General features: G+C 51.4%; 1 protein-coding gene across 1 annotated transcript in view; it reads right to left on the bottom strand.

Annotated features, from left to right (window-relative positions):
- Window positions 1-1,396: 1,396 nt before the first annotated feature.
- The window catches only part of HADHA (hydroxyacyl-CoA dehydrogenase trifunctional multienzyme complex subunit alpha), a 29,904-nt gene continuing 6,492 nt past the window's right edge, over window positions 1,397-24,808 (bottom strand). Inside the window, exons 4-20 of the mRNA XM_075706740.1 lie at window positions 24,589-24,722; window positions 23,186-23,324; window positions 22,067-22,186; window positions 21,877-21,979; window positions 18,241-18,363; window positions 17,442-17,560; window positions 16,541-16,597; window positions 12,391-12,500; window positions 11,985-12,119; window positions 11,164-11,335; window positions 10,366-10,452; window positions 7,072-7,212; window positions 5,711-5,779; window positions 5,142-5,337; window positions 3,996-4,110; window positions 3,125-3,270; window positions 1,397-1,977 (exon numbers count right to left, since the gene is read on the bottom strand). Of these exons, the coding sequence (XP_075562855.1) occupies window positions 1,832-1,977; window positions 3,125-3,270; window positions 3,996-4,110; window positions 5,142-5,337; window positions 5,711-5,779; window positions 7,072-7,212; window positions 10,366-10,452; window positions 11,164-11,335; window positions 11,985-12,119; window positions 12,391-12,500; window positions 16,541-16,597; window positions 17,442-17,560; window positions 18,241-18,363; window positions 21,877-21,979; window positions 22,067-22,186; window positions 23,186-23,324; window positions 24,589-24,722 (2,112 nt within the window). The 3' untranslated portion in view covers window positions 1,397-1,831. The remainder of the gene's footprint in view (window positions 1,978-3,124; window positions 3,271-3,995; window positions 4,111-5,141; window positions 5,338-5,710; window positions 5,780-7,071; window positions 7,213-10,365; window positions 10,453-11,163; window positions 11,336-11,984; window positions 12,120-12,390; window positions 12,501-16,540; window positions 16,598-17,441; window positions 17,561-18,240; window positions 18,364-21,876; window positions 21,980-22,066; window positions 22,187-23,185; window positions 23,325-24,588; window positions 24,723-24,808) is intronic.

Genomic DNA, 24,808 nt, shown 5'->3' with positions numbered 1-24,808 from the left:
GGAGCTGCCCCATCCCTAGCGTGCGGCAAGGGACCAGGGTCCTGCTGCTGTCGGACCCGCTCTGGGCTGCCCGCACCCCAGGGTGATTTGAGGGCCCTGGAAGGAAGCTCCCCGGCCTGACGGACACGGCCGACCCTGGGAAAAGGAGGCAGAGAGCTGCACCCACCACCTGAAGCACCCCGCTCTCTCAGGGCCCACGGCGAGGTGCCCCACAGCTCCCCGAACCCCACTGCAGAGCTCGACGGGGCCACAGCAGTGGGAGGGTCTGGGAGCAGACCTCCCCAGCTCCAGCTCCCGAGGGGTGGGTGTTGGTCTCTTCTCCCAAGTAGTTAGCGACAGGATGAGAGGAAATGGCCTCAAGTTGCATCAGGGGAGGTTTAGATGGGATAGTAGGAGAAACTCCTTCAGGGAAAGGGTGGTCAAGCATTGGAACAGGCTGCCCAGAGAGGTGGGGGAGTCCCCAGCCCTGGAGGGGTTCAACAAACGGGCAGAGGTGGCACTTGGGGACACGGTTTAGTGGGCATGGGGGTGTTGGGTTGGTGGTTGGACTGATGATCTTAGAGGGCCTTTCCAACCTTAGTGATTCCTGGTTTTACTTTCATGAAAAAAACGCAGCCCCCAAGCCAGGAAACATGAAATTAATTCCTCCTCTGCTCTTAAGTGGTTTAGTGTGGAACTGGTAGTGTTAGGTTAATGGTTGGACTGGGTGATCTTCAAGGTCTTTTCCAACCTAAACGATTTTAAGGTTCTAGGACCAACACCCTGAAAGCACAGCCCCTGTGCAGCCCTCCACGCCAGGGGCAGGTCCCAGGGGCTGCCACGTCCCCCCCGGGAGGGCTGAAGGCCGGTTACAGGCTCTGCAGGCAGCCCGGCGCCTGCCCCAGCAGGCTGCAGAGGCAAGATGAGACGATGTCTCAGCCTGATTGCGTACCGGTGGCTTTGAGAAATTAGCACAAATGCAACATGAAAAGAGCAGCATCACCCCAGCTCCCAGCCCAAGCCCCGAGCAGGGCGCAGGAAAAAGGCTGGAGCCTGGGGAGGCAGAGGCCAGGCCAGCTCTGAAATCAGTGACAGGTGGAGAGAGATTTAAAGCCTTTTAGTTTAAACTGAGCTCTCCCCACGGGGGACCCTTCTGGCCTTTGGCTGCTTGATTTGCAATTACAGGCGGGTCCATCTGCCAAGGATAACCCCGGCGGCAGCGCTCAAGGCCAGACAAAAGAGCCGGAGGCTCCTCACAAACCCTGATTGATGGCAGAGGTGACAGAGCCGGTCTTTGTTCTGTGCTGCCACCCTCCCCTGCCTTTCCCCACCCTCCGGCAACTGCCAGCAGCGCCTTTGTGGGTCTCCGAGCCGGCAAGCACGGAGAGGATCCCAGAGGATTGCCTGAACGCTTTATTTCCGACTCAAGCGGTTCCCTTCCTCGGTGCCGAGAGGCTGCTGCCCCAGCGAGACGGGAGGAGAAGCAGGCATGGAGTCCAAACCCAGGAGACGAGGATCTATCGTTGGAGGCTTATGGAAAGGCGAGGCCTCAGGGCCAGACGCGCGCTGCCAAACCGGGAGCTCTGGAGGTCGCAGCATGGAGGTGAACGCGGAAGAAATTCTCTTTCCCAGCAAGGAGCTGGCACGGGATGGACGTGCCCAACGCACAGTAGCTGATAAGGCACTTGAAATGACTACAAAGCCACGAGGCAACCTGCTGCCACCCTCCTTCCTTCCCTGCCTCCTCCGGGTGCTTTGCAGATTAACCTACAGAGAATGGGGTGCCGCTGGAGAGCCGGTGGCCCTGGCTCGAGTTGTCGGTCTGTCACGGGTGGACGGCGTCGGGCCACGCTCACTGGTGGAATTTCTTGCTTGGGCTGTTGGCGTAGTCCAGCAGCAGCTGGCATGGTGTGAACTGGCTGCCGTAGACGGCCTCGTACTTCCGCAGCTTGTCCACCAGCTGCTTGGCTCCGTACGAGTCCGCGTACCTGAAGGGACCTGCCGGGGACAGGGGGACACGGCTGTGCCAAGGAAGCACCAAGGTGCCTGGACGGGCGAGAGCACTGGATTCGGCCGATCCGTCCTTCTCCAAAAGAGACCGCCAGTCTCTCGGCAGGGCAATGCAGGAGCCCTGCTCCCTGCCTGCCCACCCTGCAGACTGGACTGCTGGGGACAAGCTGGGGCACAGGTAATTGGGACCGCTGCCTCAGTCTGAGCTTGCCTCAGGGAGGGGAAGTGCTAGGTACGCGGCAGAAGCACCACCTCATGCCCATGAGCCCCTAGCACCCTTCAGCTGTGACCCAAACCTCAGCTCTCATGCTTCGTCTGCTGCCCAGGCCATGGCCACAGCCACCCAGCCAGGCTGCAGATGGGTCCAGAACTTTGCCCACGCTCTTGGCTTGTGCCTTGGCCTGAGAAGTGCTGTGCACCGTGGCTGAGGTTTTCAGTTCAGCTTTATCTGTGCCATGTGCAGGCTCGGGGGAAACGGTGCATCTTTGGGCATCATTTCTCAACTCTGCGTGCAGCACAAGACCGGGTTTCCAAAAGTGCTGCAAGCCTCCTGCCCGCCCGCCCAGGCAAGTAGCAGTGGCAAGAGACGAGATACCAGAGCCTCGTTTTTCAGTGAGTGCCATACGGCTGCACAAAAGCCAGGGATTGCTTAAAAATGTAGGGCCTTTGCAGGTCTCCCATCCCACCTACGCCCCCATGACTATCAGGCATGGTGAAAGCTCTTCCTCAGAATTTCTGACAGGAAGTGCTGATGAGGCTGGGGCCAGCATGGCTCTGCCTTCTTATTTAAACCTGAAGACACAGCAGATGACCTGGTTCAGATCCCTTGCTCCTCACCAGCCACAGCTCTGTGAAACAGCTGTACCAGCAGCAGAACTCCACAGGGTCCTGGCAGAAACGTCTCGCAGCAGCTCTCAGGTTCGCTGCCACCTCTCATGGGGTGGGAACACTGGAGCAACCTCTCCGGCTCAGGCTTTACGTGGGAGGAGGACACTCGGGCTTGTCAGACTGCAGCTCAAACCTGGCCTGAACAGCTGACTCTGCTCCGGTGGCTAGAGCCCACGAGGCAAGCCCACTACGAAGCTTTCAAGCCAAGCCATGCAGCCTAGCCCAAACCCGAGCTGAAGCCACTTACCTCCCAGGCATGGTGGGAAGCCCAAGCCAAACACAGCACCAATATCTCCCTCCACGGGGTTGCTGAGGATCCCTTCCTGCAGGCACATGGCTGCCTCATTCACAAACCTCGTCACCAAGCGCATCTGGATGTCCTCATCGCTACAGCTGCAAGGAAAGAGTCTGTAAGGGCTGTGCAGGTAACACAGCAGCTGGATGGGGAGCACGTCAAGACAGCACAGACTGGGGACAGAGCCAGGCCTGGGGTAGGGGAGAGAATGGTTTCTCACCGAGACTGTCCCTACAGGAAATATGAAATTAATTACTACTCTACCCTTAATTGGTTTAGAGGTGGACTTGGCAGTGTTAGGTTAATGGTTGGACTTGATGATCTTCAAGGTCTTTTCCAACCTAAATGATTCCATGATTCTATCTGTGTGAAGTTAAGGACCAAGTTCTGCGGCGTGTCCTGAAGCAGGCACGTAAGAATGGCAAAGGCTCGATCAGGCCAGATGGGAATTACTCCAGGAGATGTTTCAGTGCCAGGCTGTACAACAGGTCCGACACCAGGAAGGTCACAGCAGGGGCTGTGCCAATCTGTTTGCCCGGACAAGCCCCACCCACAGAAAAGATTTCTGCAAAGGTGCCCTAGAGAATGCTGATAAATTTGAGGATGCCCCATTCCTGCTAGCACAGGCTCTCCAGAGCCAACAGCCTGCTTCCCTACGCGCCAGCTAGGAACAGCCAAATGCCATCTGGAGTGACTCCATGTCCAGCGCTGTCCTCCAGTGCTGCCTGCTGCAGCCCTTGCGCTGCTGCCCAGAGGCAGGAGGAGGAGCTGGGCAGGGGCGAGAGCTGGCCCACCCCACTGCTCAGCACGCACAGCTACTTACACTTCAGGTTTGGCTGGCACTTTGAACCGTGCCAAGATTTCATCCATGCCGGAATTCACGTTCCTGTTCTTCACCCCCTCCTGGTAAACGTAAAAGCCTTTCCCTGCCTTGCGACCTGCCAGGGATAAAAAGAGACAGTCGTATCCTGCCACATGTCCTGTTTGCTCCCGACACCTTTGCCTCGGATCTTCTTGTGACTCCTGCTTCTGTTAGCACGAGGAGATCCTCCCAGCGCAGGCAGCGTCTCTGCACTTCAGAGCGAGCCTGTTTGCTGCCTCACCCAGGACAGAGGGAAGGGGCCCCATGTCCAGCTCACTCTTTGGCAAGATGTTGCCACTGTGCCAGGCCCTAATGCCTTCACTAGGTCAATAAAGGACAATCACTAGTCAAATAACGCTGCCGTTTCCGTGGCTACAGCAGCAAAAAGGCACTGCCTTGTCCACACTTGGGAGGAAGGCACAGAGATGACAAGGATGAGAGGAAATGGCCTCAAGTTGCGCCAGGGGAGGTTTAGATGGGATAGTAGGAGAAATTTCTTCATGGAAAGAGCGGTCAAGCGTTGGAACAGGCTGCCCAGAGAGGTGGGGGAGTCCCCATGCCTGGAGGGGTTCAACAAACGGGCAGAGGTGGCACTTGGGGACATGGTTTAGTGGGCATGGGGGTGTTGGGTTGGTGGTTGGGCTGATGATCTTAGAGGGCCTTTCCAACCTTAGTGATTCCTGGTTTTACTTTCATGAAAGAATAATGCAGCCACCAAGCCAGGAAACATGAAATTGCTACTCTCCCCTGAATTGGTTTAGTGGTGGACTTGGCAGTGTGAGGTTAATGGTTGGACTGGATGATCTTAAAGGTCTTTTCCAACCTATCCTATCCTGCAGGTTTCACAAAGGGGCCAGACAGAGGTTCATGAGGTCTTGTCTGCTGCCTCTGCTTGTGGCAGCATCTTCGCTGCTGCCACCATTTCTGCAAAGGAAGGTCTGGCCGCAGCCAAAGGTCTACCCAGGGTGCAGCTGGGAGGGATTCCCGACCCCTTCCCAGGGCTGTTCTCTGACTGCTCTCACCTGAGGCAGGAGAGGCTGACGGATGCTAGTACTTTCCCTTGAACAAAGGGGAAACGTGTTTGGTTAAAACAGCCTAGCGTCTCACCTAAGTAGCCTTTTTCCACCATGAGCTTGAACAGCTCGATGCTGCCTCCTCCAAAGCGCTCGCCAAAGGCCTTGCCGAGGTCCTCGGCCACGTGCGCTGCCACATCCACCCCCACCTCGTCGATCAGGGTGGCAGCACCCACAGGAAAGCCGAAGGCCGTAGAGATTGCGTCTATTTTCTTTGGGTCAATGCCCTCCTGCAGGAATAGAAGGGGAAGCAGTGGTTAATGTCTGGGTGAGGCTCCTGGAAAACCAGCGTGGGGGCAGAAAGCCCTCACTCACCGGGGACCACAGGCTGCGACCAGCCCCATTAGCCCTTGGATTACGGACAGGAGCAGCGTAATCGTGCTTGCACCTCTCCTGACTCTCCCCCGGTGCCATGTGGGGAGGAAAGGGCCTTGTCACTGCCTGCACCAGGTCTCATCAGACCACAGCTCAGCCACGGGCACCGGGGCTGGTCACCCACCTCCCTTTTTGGCCAGGGCTGGGGTCAGCTTGATCAGGGGCAAGGAAGAAGCAGGGTTTACACGACTATTTTGGCAGATGCTCAGTAGCTGATGGGATACACACCTGGAGAACCCGGACCACTTCTGCCAGCATCGGCCCCAGGCACCTGGTGGTGTAGAAGCCAGGCCCGTCCTAGGGAAGAGGAGCACAGGAGGAAGGCAGGTGAGTACAAACTGCAGGAACACGGCCTCTCCCAGCAGCACAAGAACGGCGTTTCGCAGCCCAGGCTGCGGTTCAGGCACCGACGTGCAGGGCAGACACACCGAACTCCATTTCTAACAGTATGTTGTCGACTGCTATACTTTTTCCTGTACGGCTCAGCAGTGTTTGAAGACTTCCATGAACTGACTCCCTGGAAGTTCCCACCAGTGGTTTTATCTGAAATAGTGCCTGGAGGTCCCAAGCAGGCTGCAGAAGTCCCCTTGCTTCACCAAGCCCAACAGGCTGACAAGGGGGAAAGGGTGCTCAGAGCAAGTGCAATAGGCATAAACAGGTTGTTTCACCTCTGATATTGCTCACAAAGTCAGGAAGCAGCAGATTAGCTGCAAGCTGCCATTCAGGGAAGCCTCTGATGTGGGGATGAGGGTTAGAGAAACAGCACTGTATTTCCACCGGCCTTCAGAGATGCCTAGAGCACTTTTTAGACGAGCCAGTTTTCCCAGTACCACAGGAGACCTGCTCAGCATTGCTGGCAACCTCACGCATTTGGACTGGGAAAGACCAATCCAAAAATACTCTCAAAGAGCCCTGAACCTACCGGCTGAACCTCCCGCACAGCCGAAACATCATCACTGATGCTTTCTACCACAGAGCACGAGACCAGCTCCGTTTGGAGGGCCGTGTGTTCAACAGCAGCCGTCAGCCTAACAAACCACTCAAAGCCCATGGCTTTTCTGAGGCTCTGCTGCCTCTTCCTACAGATCAGAGCGGCTTGTTCTAAACTCCTGTCTCGCTGTGCTGTGCTCAGTCTTCTCCCTCAGCTTGGTATAGCTCTTCCTCTACACTTGTATTTCTGCCCCCTCTCACACAAGATTTAAATCCAGAAAGAGAGGGGTTACTGCTTACAGGCCCCTCTGTCCTTGCAGCTTGCCAGGGAGAAGAGGTGCTGAGAGTCCTGCCCAGACTCTGCTCCATCTCGGACGCCACTACAGATTTCAGCCTCTTGGAAGTTGTGCGGAGCAGCACTGCCAGCTCCTCGTGCTGGCTGATGAGACTGTTCCTGCGCCTTGTGGCCTTCCATGGCTGCTCCAAAGGACATCCGAGAGATCTCCTGGGCACCTGCTGCCTTCTAACCTCCATTTTTACTTCTCAGCGTGAGCAGCTAATACCAGTGTATTCACAGCCACGTTGCAGCCTCCTCTCAGTGCACAAGCCTGCCCTTTTATTTATTATCCCAGCTCATATTTTGTGCAGCGTTCCCTCACCTTTACCACGATGACGACCTTGCCCTGTTTGAGGCCAACAGCAACAGCTGAAGCAGCCGTGTCCTGGGAGGTTTTGTCTGTGGTGATTATTTCCAGCAGCTGCATTTTGTCAACAGGGGAGAAGTAGTGCATCCCGATCACCTAAGCAGAAGGAAGAGCTCAGGGTTAAGTACGGTTCAAAAAAGACTTTGGCTCCCAAAGTAATCTGCTGGGCAAGTCGAGTGCCCAACGGCAGAGGGAAGCAGGCCATCATGGCCACCACCACAGCGCGCTATCCATTCAGCCACACGCTCCACTGTATCCCTCTCTGATGGGAGGGCTCTCCGACTCTCCTTGGCTTTCCCAAGGACATAGCACACGCCCCACAGCTCTTGCCTCAGTGAGGATTTAGGTATAATGCTTACAGGACCAAGAGTGCTGCTCAGCTCTCTCTGTACTTGTTAATAGTCCGGCAGCAAAACCTGTCTGGGAATCTTAGCTGAGCTCAGTCCCCAGGCAAATTGGAACCATCGAATCGTTTAGGTTGGAAAAGACCTTGAAGATCATCCAGTCCAACCATTAACCTAACATTACCAAGTCCACCACTAAAACAATTCAGGGCAGAGGAAGATTTAATTTCATGTTTCCTGGCTTAGTGGCTGGATTATTTTTTAATGAAAGTAAAAACCAGGAATCACTAAGGTTGGAAAGGCCCTCTAAGATCATCAGCCCAACCGTCAACCCAACAACGACTAAACCATGTCCCCAGGTGTCACCTCTGCCCGTTTGTTGAACCCCTCCAGAGCTGGGGACTCCCCCACCTCTCTGGGCAGCCTGTTCCAATGCTTGACCACTCTTTCCATGAAGAAATTTCTCCCAATATCCGATCTAAACCTCCCCTGATGCAGCTTGAGGCCATTTCCTCTTGTTCTATTGCTAACTGCTTGGGAGAAGAGACCCAACACCTCCCTCACTACACCCTCCTGTCAGAATTACATGCACTGTGTGATCTGCAGGTACCACTTGAGCTGGCAGGGCAGCCACTCGCCTGGCTGGTGCTTCTTCCAGACTTTGAGTGGAACAGCAGTCAGAGACAGATGTTGAGCAGAGTCCCTGTGTTCTGCTTGTGAATGTTTTGGGTTTCTTTTTTTTTGGGGGGGGGGGGGACACGGGACGGGACGGTGGTGGTGGGGTGGTGGTGGGGTGTTCTTTTTTGTGATGAAGTGAATTTAAGGGCGAGAAGGCATGTTTCCAGAAACTAATTACAGAGGTAAGTGCAGCCTTCCTCCAGGAGCAGCATTCAAGTGCAGATTATTCGGCTGTGTGCCTCACTTTCTTAACACGACCATGTAATCAGCATGTCACCTTCATGCTTCCTGGAAGCTACGCTTGGCACTGAGATCTGTATAAGTCAGAGGCACCTTAGGAGAGTTGCAGACTGCAAAACTAATTAAAGAAAATACACTAATTAGTTAACTGACTTCCTATTAGCTTCCCCATGAAGAGCCATTACACAGGCAATTTATTCAGCAAGAGGATGTTATTTGCAAGTAGGAACAAATAGGACTCAGTTTGCTTTTCCGATGTAACTGAGGTCTGACAGCAAACCAGGAAGAGGCTCAGGAAGGTCGCAGGAACCTCCAACAGTGGGGACACACATCATTACTCTATGATCTTTGCGGGTGTCCACAGAATTTCTGCAGGAAGACAAGCAGCAGAGGCAACGTACTGACCCAGGCAGTACTTGAGACCCTTGTAGGAGTTTAGGGAACCAGCCATGGGTACCTGTGCTTTTGCATTTGTATAACGCTTTCCAGCTGAGCTCCAGAGCTTCCCCCTCCTTCTGCCCAAGCTGCTACTGCCTCCCCGTCCTACCTGTTTCAGAGGGAGATGGGATCATCTCACAGGAGAATGGCACGCCCTTTCCTTCATTTTCTGCAGCCACAGGTAGGCAAAGCAGATTTCTCAAATGAGGGGGAAGTGTTTCCCCCTTTTTATAACAAGGCCGCCCTAGACTGGAGCTTAGCCCTTGGGAGATGACCCCGCCTGGCCACGCAGATCCCTCACGCCACGTCAGATGCTGCAGGGTCATGTCCGCTCTCCTGCTGCTGCTCCCTGAAGGGTGCAGGTCTCCTGTAGGGCCTGCGTCAGGTCTGCCAGCCTCACGCTAGCAGCTATCACAGGCACCCTTGGCAGTCACGGACGGCAATGAAAAGCAGCACACAGCTGACTCCTCCCAATCCAGCGCACTGACACCCCTCAAGATGGTAACTGCACCAAGCACGTCCCTCAGGGCAGGCTGCTCCACATGAATCAGTGTTCCTACTCCACTGTGCTTGCCTGGGCTAAGGGATGAGGATGCAACTACTTTATATGCTGTTTAGACTTAAAGCAAAGGGATGAAGAAGTCCTCTGCTCCAGACCTCTGCCACAAGCTGCTATCTTGCTCTTGGTATCCCGTTCACATGGATCATTTGGAGCCAGAGAGAAAACCCCACCACCCCCTCAGGAGCTGATCCCATGGCTGACCAAGGCTTCAGTTTCAGCACCTCTGGGTTCAGCTTCCAGCCACCGACTTTTCTTCCCTTTTTGCTGCTAGGTTAGTGCCTTCTCCCCGAGAAGGCCTTTTCCCCATCATGGCAAGTCACTCCTATGTCTAATCAGTTTATCAAAATGGCTGAAGTCTTCCTGGCTGGAATTCTCTCAGCTGGAATCCTTCCATAGCCTCTCTGCCCCCAAGTGCATTAAAGTTTCCTGAAGTACGCTGACCTCCCTACCACACCCTGCCTTGCCAAAGTCACGCTGGAGTCCACCTTCACCCCCTTCCTACCTGTCCAAGGACCACAAGCTCTTTGTTCAAAGCTTGCACTGGGGCAGAGGATGAGCTCTTTCATGTTCTGAGGAGGAAGCAGAGAATGCAAGAGATGGGGACAATCTTTTTAGCAAGGCCTGTTGTGACAGGACAAGGAGTAATGGTTTTAAACTAAAGAAGAATAGATTTTGAGTGGATATAAGGAAGAAATTTTTTTTACAATGAGGGTGGTGAAGCACTGGCACAGGTTGCCCAGAGAGGTGGGAGATGCCCCATCCCTAGAAACGTTCCAGGCCAGGTTGGACGGGGCTCTGAGCACCCTGATCTGGTTGAAGATGTCCCTGCTCAGGGCAGGGGGGTTGGGCTGGATGGCCTCTAAAGGTCCCTTCCCACCCAAAGCATTCTGTGATCCCAGCGCTCACCTACAGCAAAGCTGGTTTGCCACTAACGGGCAGCTCAGTGCAGAGCAGACTCACAGCAGGCACGTGCCACTGGGTACTCACCTTCTCTGGCCTCTTGCTAACAGCAGCGATTTGGCCGATTGGGAGGGCAGACGTGTTACTGGCGAAGATGCAGTGAGCAGGGATCACCTGTGGCAGGGGGTGGAAGAGACAGTGTAAATGCACAGGCTCCAGAGGCAGATCCCGAGCATGATGTGCAGAGCCCTGAGAGAACAGTGCCAGCACCCGGTAACCCTGACAAACAAGGCGAACTTGATTTTCTCTGTCAGGGCAGACAGCATTAGGAACTAATTCTAAAGCAGCAGCCCAAGTCAGCCAGATTTTACTTCCTCTGAGCTCTCCCCAGGTCTGCAATATTAGTCTCAGAGCCCCCACATTTCTGCCACACCATTGCAACTACATTAGACACTGCAGGGAGGGACTTCAGAAAGGTGGACCAGCTCCTTTACCGTACAGTTATTTCCCCAAGCGTGCTCTTGAACAGAAAAGAGCACTGGCAGCAAGCTAGAGAGTAAGTAAAGAACTGTAAGTTGTGGAGATACCAAAAGACATTACTGTCATATCAATGTTTTTTTTGGAGCAGCTCCCAGGAGTCAGGGAATGTCAGAACTGCCCCGCTCAGCTAAGAACCAGCGACTCCTTATTGAACAGCGAATATCCTTAGTGACTAGGAAGGCTACCCTCAATGCTCACCTGCGTACTGACATAAATAACTTGCACCAAGCACCAAACTGCAGCACAAAGGAGATGCGACAAACCCAGCAGCACAGGACAGGACACCCCAAGTCTCCACCATACAGGGCTCACATCTAGCCCAAGCTGCTCAGAACTGATACTCACAGCTTCCACTTCCTTCAGCACTTTGTGCTTGATGTTAATGTCCTCGAACACAGCCTCGATCACCATGTCTGCCTTCTCAAAGCCCTTGTAGTCCAGCTGGCTTGTCAGGTTGCTGAGAATAGAGTCCCTCTCAAACGATGTCAGACTCTTCTTCTTCACCTTGCTGTTCAGCCTAGGGAAGGACAGCTCTGTCACAGCTCCTGGGCAGGCCAGCCCAGACAGCTAGAGGTGCACCACAACACCAAGGGCATCCCTCCCTCCTGGAGCTGGGACCCAGAACACCATCTCCAATCCGGCAGGACTGTCACTCTGCCTACTGGCCCCTCCTTCCATCTGGAAAAAGGAGAGCCACACTCACACAACTCAGCTGGTGCATTAGTCTGAAGGTCAAGCACTGACATTCCTGACAATGCACAGCTGAGCACTATTACTGCTGAGCCTGGAGGACAGGGGAAAGAAATCCAGCTTTTCAGAAGTATGACCCAATGCCTCCCCTGACATGGGCCTCTAGGCAGCCAGGATTACTCCCTCCCCCCTTAGCTCTACAATCTACTGCTAAATCTAAAAGCTAAAGCAATCATCTGTTAGGTTGTCTACCTACCTAAGGAGCTAAGGCTGAATACATTGGGCCTATTTTGTAGCAATATCCCAGCACACTGCATAGGGCAACCTTAAAAGAAAGCGTTTCTGTGACATCTGATGGTAGAAGACTCCAGAGGTACAGAGGTGTCAGGAGTTCCTGACTGCCTGAAAGCAGAGGAGTATTTTGACTAAAGGAAGCCCCCAGCCCATCCTGAGCAGATTCCTTTTAACTCACATACCCCTTGAAGACCTGCTGCTGTCCTCTGTCCAAGCCTTGCTGTGCCGTGTCCTTCAGAATGGTCTTCAGTCCCTTATCCACCGAAACCTGTGCGATCCCAGCTCCCATGAGCCCTGCTCCCAGCACCGCCAGGGTCCTGCACAGAAAGGGACGGGGGAACACATTCAGAGTTAGAAACAGCTGAACTGTTACCATCAGACTTGCATAGATCCTGTCCACCCAAGCACTATTTTTAGTGAGGTCACGCAAGAAGATTTCACAGACCTCCAAACTGCAGAGGATTAGCTTCTGGAGGCTGGAAATCTCTCTGCTGCGCTGCTTTTCAGGACTCTAGGCCACTCGGTCCCAAGAGCCTTTTAGCAGAGGTCCTCCAACCGCTCCTTCAGGCATCCCACCCTTGCACTTACTTGACCTCTCGCTGAGGTGTTCCAAACTTGTTCTTCTTGCAGCGCACCTGCCCGTGGTAAAGTCCAATCAGCGCCTTGGACTCCTTAGTCACTGCAAGTTGGCCAAAGCTCTGGAAGAAAGGGAAGTGGGAAGCAGAGAGTTTGGTGTTTAACAGCTGTCTCGCTTCCAGCACGCACACATCAAAAACACGGCAAGGGGAGAGCACAGCCACCCGTGCAACTGCACCGACTAGTAACCGGGTTAGAAAAGGAAGAACGGAGAGGGCATATGTATCCTCTGCAGAGAGGCACCTCTGGTGCTAAGCACAGCCCACTTTGCACCACTGCCTCCCACATGGGCTGCCAGGAAGCAGTAGAAAACTGCTTGTTCAACGTCCTTTCCCATAAACACTCTAATTTAAAGCATCTGAAAGAGCGTGTACCTCTAACACTCCTGTTTGGAGGGGCAAGGGTTCTGCCAGGGAACAAGAGCAGCCACAGTATCTCCATGTCCATCTCCTTCCTATCTGCTGAATCATTCACAGCTCATTTCCACCCTCCCAGCACCGCTTTGGGAGGAGCATCCCCTGGCAGTTCACTGGTACGATGGTTAAGCCAGAAGCAACCCCGCTGCCTTGGCCAGCCAGCAGCTACGGGGTCCTACGAGATCAATGCAGGAGCTGCTTCTGCTTCCCCAGCGGCAGGACTGTATTTCACCGGCACGGGAGCCTTTCTCCCCAACGTGCATCCTTCATTAGCTGCGGCCACTGCCCCAGTGGCTTCCAGGTGAAAGGGCCCGGCCCTCAGACTTTGAGAAAAATCTTTGAACATGCCAGTTCTCACTGAGAAGAGTAGCCTGATACCATTTTCGGAGGATCGCGGACAGGCAACAAAATCAAAGGCCTGCATAACCTCCCAGCACTCAGCACAAAACAGGAAAGTAGTCAGTAAGACAAAAGACAGTGTAAGGCAACAGAAAATTGAAGTTGTCTGAGCCAAGTCAGCTAAGGAAAGCTGCCAATGCAACGTAGTTTAGAGCAGGCTCTATCTTCCTTCACCACTGTGCTGTGAGTTAGAGGTTTGCTAAAATATCAGAAACACAAAGCCTGGAAGAGAATCTGCAAGTCTCCTATCCTAGGGGAAAGAGGGTGGCATTAAAAAAAAAAGACGCGACACTGACACTTATTATTCTTTAGAGGGTTCTGGGAAGATCTCCATCCTGCTGCTATTCTCAGGAAAAAACATTCATTCTTTTCTGTAAGGAACAGAGTATCCCAAGCCTTTTATTCAGCACCAGACCAAACGTGGGTGGAATGCATAACCAGAACAGATGGGGTATACCCAGGAGGTCGCTGTTAAGGTAGGAGGCAGACAGCTACATCTCAGACCAGGACCTTGTCACCAGAAGACAACTAAAGGAGCTACTAAGCACAGCAGGAAAGACTGCGGGATGTGACAGACAGCAGCGTGAGAAGCTGGTGAGAGTTACAGGTAGTACTGCGAGGGACGGATGGATTTCACGGGTGGGTAAGGGAGAGATGAGCCAAATGCAGAGATAACCAGATGGGAGCGTTGTGGGTCTTCAGGGGAGTCAGGTCTGGCAGAGCCAGCAGTGCCCAGGTAACCTCACCAGTGACACTGTGGGCAGCCAGGATTACCTCATCAGTATTAGAAATACCAAATTTGAGTACAGACATAGCAAAACTGGGACCGACGAGGAAAAACTAATTAGGGGCAGGTTGTTTATTAGGGCAGACAGAAGAGCAGAGAAAGGGAGGGATCAAGACAGCTGAGGATGAACAAGCATGGGAAAACAAAGGCTCTGTATGTGTGTGGAATAAAATGGTCATGCATAAGCAAGCCGCTGGTGAGTACGCTTGCCTGCTCAAGCCCTGGACCTGCCCATCACAGTCTGTCCTACCTCCATATTAAACTCTACACATACTTTCCCCGAGTGTGTCACTAGCAAATGTCAAGCAGGACTGGATGGCATTTAGGACACAAGATCCATGTGCCAGCAGCTGGTCAGACTGGGCCCTGTGGCCAGCTGACAGATGAAACATCTACAGGCAGCTAGTAAAGGGGTGTGTGTGCACACGTGCGCTTATTGCTGCACGTAAACTTCAATTCTGATCAGCCAACCTGGAGAAGAGAAGGCTGTGGGGAGACTTTCCTGTGGCCTTTCAGTGCTTGAAGGGGGCCTATAGGAAGGATGGGGACAATCTTTTTAGCAAGGCCTGTTGTGACAGGACAAGGAGTAATGGTTTTAAACTAAAGAAGAATAGATTTTGAGTGGATATAAGGAAGAAATTGTTTACACCGAGGGTGGTGAGGCAGTGGCACAGGTTGCCCAGAGAGGTGGGAGATGCCCCATCCCTGGCAACATCCCAGGCCAGGTTGGACGGGGCTCTGAGCACCCTGCTCTGGTTGAAGCTGTCCCTGCTCACTGCAGGGGTTGGGCTGGGTGGGGTCTACAGGTCCCTTCCCACCCAAAGCATTTTGTGATTCTATGATTCTATGAATCATCCACGTTGGCCATGCCTGCAAGCGGTTTGTGCTCATGGGGGTGGCACCAGTAAAGGCATTGCGCTGTCTGTGCAGCCAGCCGTGCGCGTACGCCGTGTTTGTGAACATACGTGTGTGTGTACCTACACCTCTGCAACAGGATACCTCTGCTATGATTCTAATACCTGCTCAGCCTCACCACAGGCTGGACCTGCGAAGGAGAAAAGCAGCAAGCAGAACAAGAGGTGAAGTCTTCTGGGCTTTAAAGTGCAAAAGGCTTGACTTCCTTTAACAGTTGTTATTGATGCTAAACTCAACTGATATGCCCGGGAACTAAAGAACTGAAGGGAAAGGAAGAGCGAAATAGAGGCTCATTTCACAGAGTCACAGAACCACTCCATAGCTGAGGTTGGAAGAGACCTGTGGAAATTGCCTTGTCCCACCCCATCGCCCAAAGCACAGTCAACTAGAGCAGGCTGCTTTGGACTGCTCATGGTTGGGTTTTGAGTATCACCATGGAAGGAGACTCCACAGCCTCTCTGGGCAACCTGTTCCAGCATTCAATCACCTTTACACTAAAAAAAAGTTGGTTTGCATATTTAAGTGGAATTTCCTGTTTCAGTTTGTGCCAACTACCTCTTATTCTGCCACTGGATACCAATTGAGAAGAGCGTAGCTACACCTTCTTTACTGCTTCCTACCAGGTATTTATACACACCAGTAAGATCTGCCGAGCCTTCTCTTCTCCAGGCTGAACAGTCCCAGCTCCCTCAGCCTCTCCTCATGTGCCAGATGCTCCAGGCCTTTAACTATCCTTGCACCCCTCCACCTGTACTAGTGCATGGGGTTATTCCTCCCCAGGGGCGGCACTTGGCATTTCCCTTTGCTGAACTTCACGAGGTTCCTGTCTGCCCAGTTCTCCAGCCTGCTGAGGTCCCTCCTGAATGGCCAGTACACTGACTGGAGTGGGTACTAAATAGGTAAGTTTGACCAAGGAATAAGGAGAGAGAAGACCTGTTCTGGGTCAGAAACCACTACTGAAAAAACACACCTAATTTTCAAAAGTACCTGAAGTTATCCATGGGTGAAAAAGGACCAGCACAAAGTATCTGGACTAGAAAACAGGACAAACAGCGAGACAAGAGTAACGGAGAATCAACACGCTGAACAAAGATGATGGTGAAAAAAGGTGACAGAGTAAATAGAACACTGGTGAAAATGAAAGTTAATTCTTGGAAGAAATTACTTGTTTGCACCAAATTGCCTGGAAACACTGATGAGACTGAGTGCGCTACAGCCACACCTCTAGGTTACCTGTCCCACGTGACAATCAGAAAAAACAAACAGTGCTCAAACATGCAGCGAAATCAAAGTCCTGCTGCATGAAACCTGGATCAGTGAACTCCATCTGGTTATTCCCCACTCAAAAAGATAACACAGGCAGGAACGAGAAGAGGCACAACCTGTTTTCACAGATGAAGAACCTGGACAAACAGTTCTGTTGTTCAAGACAGGCCCTTTGCACAGCCCCACTGCCAGAAGAAGGGGCAGGGAGCAAGACACCAGCTTGCGCAGCCTGTGACGAATATCATCCTTTGCGCGTGGTTAAACACAAATCCCCCCCAACTACACAACTTGCCAATTAGTACCAGGGATCTAATCTTACCTGGGATTCCGTGAGGTATCCAGCATCACGCCCCTGATCAAGACCAGTCCTTACAACCTACTCAAAGAAGAAGAATAAAGATACACTGCTGTTAAGTCATGGCTGCCCACAGCTATGCTTTAATGGGATTACTGGTTGAGCTGCACCTCCTGTTTTCACAAGTGACCCCTCCCCAATATTCAAGGCACACTTCAGGCTCTCTGGGCCCTGCCCATGCTCTTCAAAGTGGAGCTATGAATCACCTTGTCCTTCTAGCACAGAATAGCTACGACGGCAAGGAATTTTCTATCAGGTTAATTTTTTACACATACCTTGTGGTTTCAGGAATTGCTTTCAGTAGGACTGTGCTGCCGTAATGTCATTGCTCTCAGAGGGGGGCATTCATAAATTTTAGAGAAGTCTTGGCAACAACTTAAATAGTGAAAGGTCATTTTAAAATAAGGATTCAACCATGGACGGTGCCTGTAAGTAATACAATGCCTGTCTAACTCAGGGGACTAACTTTTAAAGTTTTGTGTGGTTAGTGCTATGAAAACAGCAATTTATATTTTCCTGGCTTCAAACAGGTTGACCCAACTCTTTAGCAACTGTATAGGAAACCTGGAAAAACTGCAGCTGAAGGTTTCACGGACAAAGAACTCCAGCTAAGCCTTTCCTCGACTGGGATTCTTGATCTTCCTCTTACTGGTACCAGTACGACATAAATTAGTGAAGCTATTCTGAATTTTACCATGCTTGCTCAATACACCACACAGCCAGCACTCATCAAGACTGATCTTCTGTGAAGATCAGGATGCATGGCTTAACTCAGAGGAAGGAGCCACCCTCCCTCTGTCTGCTGCCATGTTATCCCACAGGTCCACCTTCACTGTAGTTTCTTGGGCCTCACAGCAGGAGTTACCTCAATGATCTTTAGTGGAGCAGGGTAGAGGCCTTTGGTTTGCTTCTGAACTTTGCTCTCCACTGTCTTGTAGACTTGCCGCCTCACAAACGGAAGAGCCATAGCATAGTCTGTTATCTCTGCAAGACGGGACAAAACATGTCTCAGCGCAGCGCTATATGCTCAATCAGCCTTTAAATGATTAACCTGAAAGTTACAGACTATAGATGTGTTGCATATCTGCAATAGAAACACGCACCTGAAACTCAGCCACAGGTAGCATGGTCTGCTCAGAAGGGTTGCTATGGCTCATTCCACAGACAAATCTCATTTAGGACTAAAGCATCCTCCTAATACAAATGGTGACAGACTGAGCTCTATGGAGTAGAGCTCACACAGAGATGTCACTGTTTCTGGGCTCTGCTAACTGCGTAAGGGTGCTGCTGAAGAGGATTAGTACAGAGCAGACCCGTGTGCCTCTTCCCACCTGATTACACAACCTTGGTGCAAACTTAGCTACTAAAACTTTGAAGATGGGCAGTCCTCTGGAGGTAGCTGCTGCTCGCTCCCTGAGGCCTGGCTCCCTTGTAGTGCACTTCAGGAGCCACCATGCACAGCTCTGGCAACGCCCCTTGAAGATCAGAGCTGCAGAGCAATGTTTTCTCTACCAACCCACCTGGCTCAAGAGACAATTACAACATGAAATAACTCTGTTTGGAAAAAGGAATTAAGTAGGACCATGAACATATCCCTAAGAAGCAAAGCTGGATTATACTTGCTACAGTCCCTTGGGATTGGGCCGTGATGCCCACAGACTTACTCTGCATTAGCCCTTTCGATCTTTTGGTAGACACGGTCCTGTTGGCTAGTCCTCTGGCAAAGCCAATTGCTACCTCCTCCAAGTACTCAATCGTCCGCGCTTCTGGAGCCTTCACACCTGGGCCTGTGAACAAAAGAAAAGTCTTGAGGAAATGCAGCAGAAATTAATCACTCATGGACGGTGATGCCGAAAAGCAAGGATGAGACAGCAACACGACGTTCCTTTGAATTGCTACCACTCTATTCCCCCTGCCTGTTTGACTTTTCTTGATTATGAACAATGATGGAAAGGCTCAACAGGTAACTGTATGAAGGCCCCAAGGCATTTAGTATCCACGGCATTATACAGAAATGCCAAAATGCCAACTCCCAACGGGAGCAGACAGCAGCATGCCACTTAAACATCAACACTGCTTTCACAGAGACACGGAAAGCTTTGGTTGGAAGGGGACACGGGAGGCCATCTGGCCTGACCCACTGCTCAAAGCCAGGCCAAGTTCAAAGCTAAATCCAACTCTGGAATTAGATCTGGTTGCTCAGGGCCATGTTCTGCCAGTCTCTGAACTCCTCCAAGGACGGAGGTCTGATCACCTCTCTGGACCCCTGTTTCAGTGCCTGACCATCTCGTTGCAAATTGTGCCCTTTAATCCTCAGCCTTTTACTTTGTGTAATTCCAGGCACCCCTGTATCTCAACAGAACTTAAGTGTTCTGCCTCCCCTCCCTCTTGTCGCACCTCTCCTTTCTTATGGGGTACAGTTAGTCTGCACAACTAAGTTGTACCACCGCTGTTGCTATTAAATGTACAGACAGCAGTTATGAAGCACCGTGTCCCTGAAAATTACCTGTACCGGAGCTGATGTCCAATGAAACCTCAACCTTTGACCTCAGGTACAGGAAATCATAGAATCGTTTAGGTTGGAAAGGACCTTTGAGATCATCCAGTCCAACCACTAACCTAACATAACCAAGTCCACCACTAAACCAATTAGCCAAAATCTCTCACTTGCTTTAGCTAATGCCACACACAGCAACACCTAGCCAGGCTCCAGGTGCTGTGCCATCCATCTTGTGGCCCTGTGCTAACTTAAAAGCTGTCCCACAAACAATGAAGCAAGGCGCCATGAAATGAGTCTTAGCAATCTCTGAGGGCAGGTTGCAAAATTTGCAAGCACGGGGTTTGTATCATCAGTACAGGAGGATAGAGTACAGGGCTGAAAAGGCAGTTGTGTAAAGTTGCTGGAGGCAAATACGAGTCATTAATGAAAGAGCAATGCCCAGTGATTCTGCACAGGGCCACCAGCTAAATGTGCAGCCTTGGGCTGCCTCTGAACTGCCAGAACAAACCTGACGAGGTTACAACTCTGTATCCTTACAGCTGGGCAACCCCATTAACCTTCACCATAAGCTGCTCCAGCCACACCCAGATGCCACACAGAGCCTTCAGACCTATGAAAAGACCACAGCAGACAACTACTCCCTGACACAGGAGACAGTTAAACAACAAAACCAAAACAGAAACCCCTTCATCTTTCACCTCCCACTGCTCTCACCCTCCACCAAAAGCTGAGGTCTTCAACTTTAAGGTTTCACCTCTCTTTCATAAAAACTTGAGAGCGTATACTCAGCAGACCCCAAATGCCTGCCAGAGGGTCTCTCAGCAAGAAGCAAATAAAGGAGCACATACGTTTTGACCAGACCGTGCAAGCTCACTGCTAAGAAGTCTCACTCATACCCTGGCAGTGTGTCAGAGCCATTCTAGAGGAAAACAGTCCAAACAAAACAATGTATTTCATTTTACAGGCAGCTCAGAAAACTTAACCCAGAGCTGCTGCATAATCTGCATTTCAGCAATGCCCAGTGGATTTTAGAGAATTTACTGGAGATTTGAAAGCATTTGGGATTTCAGAGCTCAAACCTTACCAGCTCCCAAATTCTTTTCCCACCACTTCATGCCCGAGACCTTCAGCTATAGCGACCTGATGTGCTACAAGATGCGAACGCCTGACTTCCCCTTTCCATTAGCTTGGGTGTTCAACACCAACAGGCGCTGGACTTCGATACTATGGCTGAAGAAAAGAGCTGTTTGTTTGTAAGTCTGAGCTGTAAGAACTATTCAGGCAAGGTGGTCAAACCCACGTGTGGGTTTACTGTACTTGTGGTTACCTCTCAACATTTTGTAGCGTCCTAACCCAGAGGCTCCAACCTGTCGACTCGCATCTGCTTTCTTACATAAAAGGCACATGCCAAAATTAGATCTGGGCGCAGTAATAAATAGATCAGGAGAATGCTGTAGAGCTCCCTACTGAAGGAGACCTGATTGCACCCCATGGAATTGCCTCCTGATTAACGCTGTCTCTCTCCTTCAAAGCTTTCTATAATCAGTTAAAGCATCACTCCAGTTAAAGCTGCTTTTGCCCAGACGTTGAGAATGAACATGAGAATACTCAGCAGAAAGCCTTCTGGCAGTGGCTGCTATTTGAATGAACAAGGAACGCCTCTAATGCTTGCATATAATTTGGTTTATGTGTTCCTCTTACGTGCTTATCTGGTCTGAGATAGGATTTCAAGCAGCTCTTCAGAAACTTCAGGTTTCCTTTAAACAAGCCAGTGTAATCACTGGTATAAAAAGCTACATTTGCTGGGTCTTACAAGCCAACGGACATTTAAGCAAGTATAGTGGTAAAGTTTATTCAGGCAATTTTAACTCAAGCCTGGCTACCATCGATCCGTTTTACAAGAGAAAATACAGCTAAGGACATCTCATCCAGCTGAACACTGGCATGGGAGACAGAACAGACACAGGGGCTTCCCTTGCATTTCTCAGGGTAGGCAGCAGCACCTTTTCGTTTATTTTCTTTTCTTCAAATTCAGGAGCTAAGGGCCACCAGGATACTCTGGCCAGGCTCTGCCTGGGGAAGCCAAGCTCAGCACACTGCAGCTGTGTGGCAGTACCAGCTGGCACAGCGGTTTCCATTCTAACTCCTGGCTGCAGCTCCTCACACCTTTCAGAGGAGGCTGTGGAGGGTTTGCCCCTCCATTTAGTCACCTTCCAAGAAAGGTCCCCTAGTGAAGGAACAGCAGAAGCAAGAAATTAATTCACTAGCTCACTCAGCACTTGGAACTGCAATTTGGTCTGCAGTTTGCAAGGAATTTCTGCATCTTAACCAACTTAAAATTGGTTGGCAATTCAGAGCACCTAAGCTGTGGGGGTTGACTTCTTCTCAAGATCTTGTCACAGAGATTAACATCTGCAGGCTGTGTAAACGTAGGCACCGGTCATCTATTCTCCTTTCATTATGGATTGCAGTCTGTCCCTCTGACACGATAAATGAGGAATGCAGGTTCTTATCTGTATAATTAGCTTATGCAAGAGAGCCAGCAGGCCTGCCCTCTATGCTAACCTGTCCCTGTTCACTTAGCTTTAGCAGGAGCCTGACGTTTCAAGGTGCCCGTGCACAGGCCTTGAAGGTGGGAATGGAGATTGCACTGCAGAGCATGATTAAGAACTCTGCAGTCCATCTGCTTTGCCCCCATTAGACCACTGACTGCATCAATGGCTTCTCCACCCATTTCAGCAAGGTGGACAGGTTAACTGACAGGCAGCAGATCAAGCAACTGAGAGGCATCATGTCTGACCTAGCGGGTCCACCAGCTGGTCAACCAGACCCATCTTCTTTGCTCTGTCAGCACGGATGTTCCTTCCAGTCAGCATCATATCAAAGGCAGCAGGAAGTCCCACCTGGAAGGGCAAAAAAGGGGGTTTCAGAATGGGAGCGTGCCATGCAGCAGAAGGGGCTATGGAGTAAAAGTTTTTCCTCTTACTTACCATCTTTGGCAGCCTCTGAGTACCCCCTGCCCCTGGCAGGAGACCCAGTAACACTTCAGGTGTTCCCAAGATTGTTTTCTTATCTTTTGTTGCTATTCTGTAGTGACAGGCGATGGCAACCTTAAAAAAAGAAGAGAAAACTAGTTTCCCTGTGCAAGACCACAGAAGAATTGGGCATCCATAACAAAGGTCTCTTCTACATGTTGCCCCAGCTTTCTTCTTGACCCTACCCCAATTCAACTGCCCAAATTCCCTCAGTGCCCAACTGATGGCTTCCTCCAGCAAGAGAAGCGCACGCAGGGCAAGCAGCTACGACATGAACATAAAACTACCAAACCGAGCCAAGCTATTTTTAAATCTCATCTAGACCACCAAGGGCTAAATTCATTCACTACACTGAGAGCATGGTCCCGTTTACAGACCAGCCACGATACTTGGTTTATCACTGTATCACTAAGTCCAGAACTGTCACCACAGTGCTTGTAAAAAGCTGCGACTGCTTGAGAAACCAGCACGCAGCTGCAGAGGCTCCATTCCCACAAGGTTGTTCTGTTTTAGTAACAACTTTGCTCCAGGAATTACCACAGAGTCCTTCAGTTTACAAAATCCTAAATGGAGATTATGAAGCAAATAGTGCACCCAGCTGAAGCAGCAAGCGACGGTGCTGCGGGCCAGGGTGGAGCCTGGCTGGGTTCCCCACGCTTGCCCCTCTCGCAACAACCTTTAAAAGAACAGAAGTTGCCGGGATACGAGACCCATTTCATCTGAAAAGCAGCAATTTCCAGCCTGGACTATGCCAGCGGCGTTTATCCAGATCCAATGCCTGCCGGAAACAGCCGGTTTTCCCCGGGATGCTCTCATCTAAATATTAGCCTGGCTCACACAGATTCATATTTCATTAGCTGTCTTTCAAGAGAAGCAGAAAAATTAGCATGGCAGAGCCCTGAAGCACAACCAAGCCATTAACTTGCCACAAACTCATTTGAATGGATAATGAACCCACGGCAGGTCTCAAATCCCTCTCACACTAAGTAGTCCTGCAGGCATCGTTTGGACAGTTTAGAGACCCAGCGCTACCAACTCTCGCTGCTGCTTGTCAGACCCCGAATTGTTCAATACCTCCAGTCCTCCACCCAAGCAGGAGCCACTGATAGCAGCAACTATGGGCTTTGGAGACTGCTCAATTTTTTCTAGCATCTTCTGTCCTTCCTGAGAGAGCTGAGTCACTTCCTGAGCAGTCTTGCAGGCTTCAATCATGCTGCAGGGAGGCAGAAAGGCTGATCAGAATTGGAAAAGCACCGAGAAAACCGCAGTAAAATGAGAGTGCTTCAAGGAGTTTGTTCCCCTTTTCCCACAAAGCTCCAGTGACTGACAGGCAAGAGCTATTTAGTTCCCCAGTCTGAGATTAACAGACAACACAGGAAGACTACTAAATTCAGCGGGTTAAGTCACTGCATGCTGACACTGGGCTGCGCCTGCAGGCAGTGAATGAGTTTCCTTGTGTCAGAGCTTTGAAAGCCTTTGGGGGAGAGGAGGAAGGGTCACAGGAAGCCTCAAAGCACTTGCCAGGAAGGGCGGAGGGGAGAGCCCAGGATCACTTTTTAGAGGAGCAGATGGCCAGTGCTCTGGTGTTGCACTCCGCCAATTAGAGACTCCCTCCACCAATTATTCTCACGGAGGCCAGCAGCGTTTGCCAGGCAGGTGCAATTCAGGAGGCTCGTAGCGTTGAGACCGGCAGACATCTCTTAAGCACAGCCTTGTCCTTTTCTCTGCTCACCAGCTACCCGCCTCCTTCCCACCACAACACATATCAAGTCTCTGCCCCTGAATAAAGCCAGCCAAAAAGGTCGTAAGGTTCTGAAGGGCCTAGTTGTGATTCAGCGTCTTTCTTCAGAGCTTTCTGGCTTTTAATGTCTTCAAACAACTCGTCTCTCCTGCCCGATGTCAGGCCTAGGAGGCGATGGCGCTCCAGGACCCAGCGAGAGCACCCACATGGGTCGTGTCGTCCCCGTCCCCGTCCCCCCCCCCGTCCCCCCCCGCGAAAGTTACCCACGCTGAATCGCCTGGGAGGCTGCTCCGATGCTCCACGGCGGCAGAGCGCCAAACCCCGCCTAATCAAGGGGCCACACTGGCACACGGCCAGGCACTCCAACCCAGCTTTAAACGAAGTCCTGCATGTAAATGATCTGCTCTCGTTGTGTCCCAGAGCAAAGGACATCGCTCAGCCCCAGAGCCAGGAAGGGTTTCCTTGGCTGCACCCCAGCACGCAGGAAGGAGTGACCAAGTGTTGCGGCCAAAGGGGGTTTAATGACTAGCCATATTCCTCTTTATCAAGGTCCTAACTTCATTTGAGCAAGTCAGGCATCCTGTGCACACGGATTTCATTCCCAGCCTCTGCCTCACCCCTGGGGAGATGTCAGTGACAAACTGCTCGGACTTTACAGCGCACCAGACCACTGGCCCTGGATGCTGGACTTCAGAGAAAGCTCCATCAGCGTAACTTCTAAGGCCCACATACTTACTCGATATCCGCTCCAGCAATGAAAGAGCCTGGCTTTGAAGAGATGAGGACGGCACTTTTGACAGCTTCATTGGCCCAGATCTCGTTCATTACATCGGTAAACTCTGAGTTCAGTTGTCTGGATAGAGTGTTCACCTGAAGGCAGCAAATAACGCATTGTAAACAGGGAGCCCAGCAGACAGCGAAGTTTAACTTCTGATTAAGTATTGGACTCGATCGTC

This window comes from Pelecanus crispus, chromosome 3 (assembly GCF_030463565.1).
Source record: "Pelecanus crispus isolate bPelCri1 chromosome 3, bPelCri1.pri, whole genome shotgun sequence".
NCBI lineage: Eukaryota > Metazoa > Chordata > Aves > Pelecaniformes > Pelecanidae > Pelecanus > Pelecanus crispus.
Note: the sequence above shows the minus strand (reverse complement) of the source record. Positions and strands in the feature narration are given on the sequence as shown.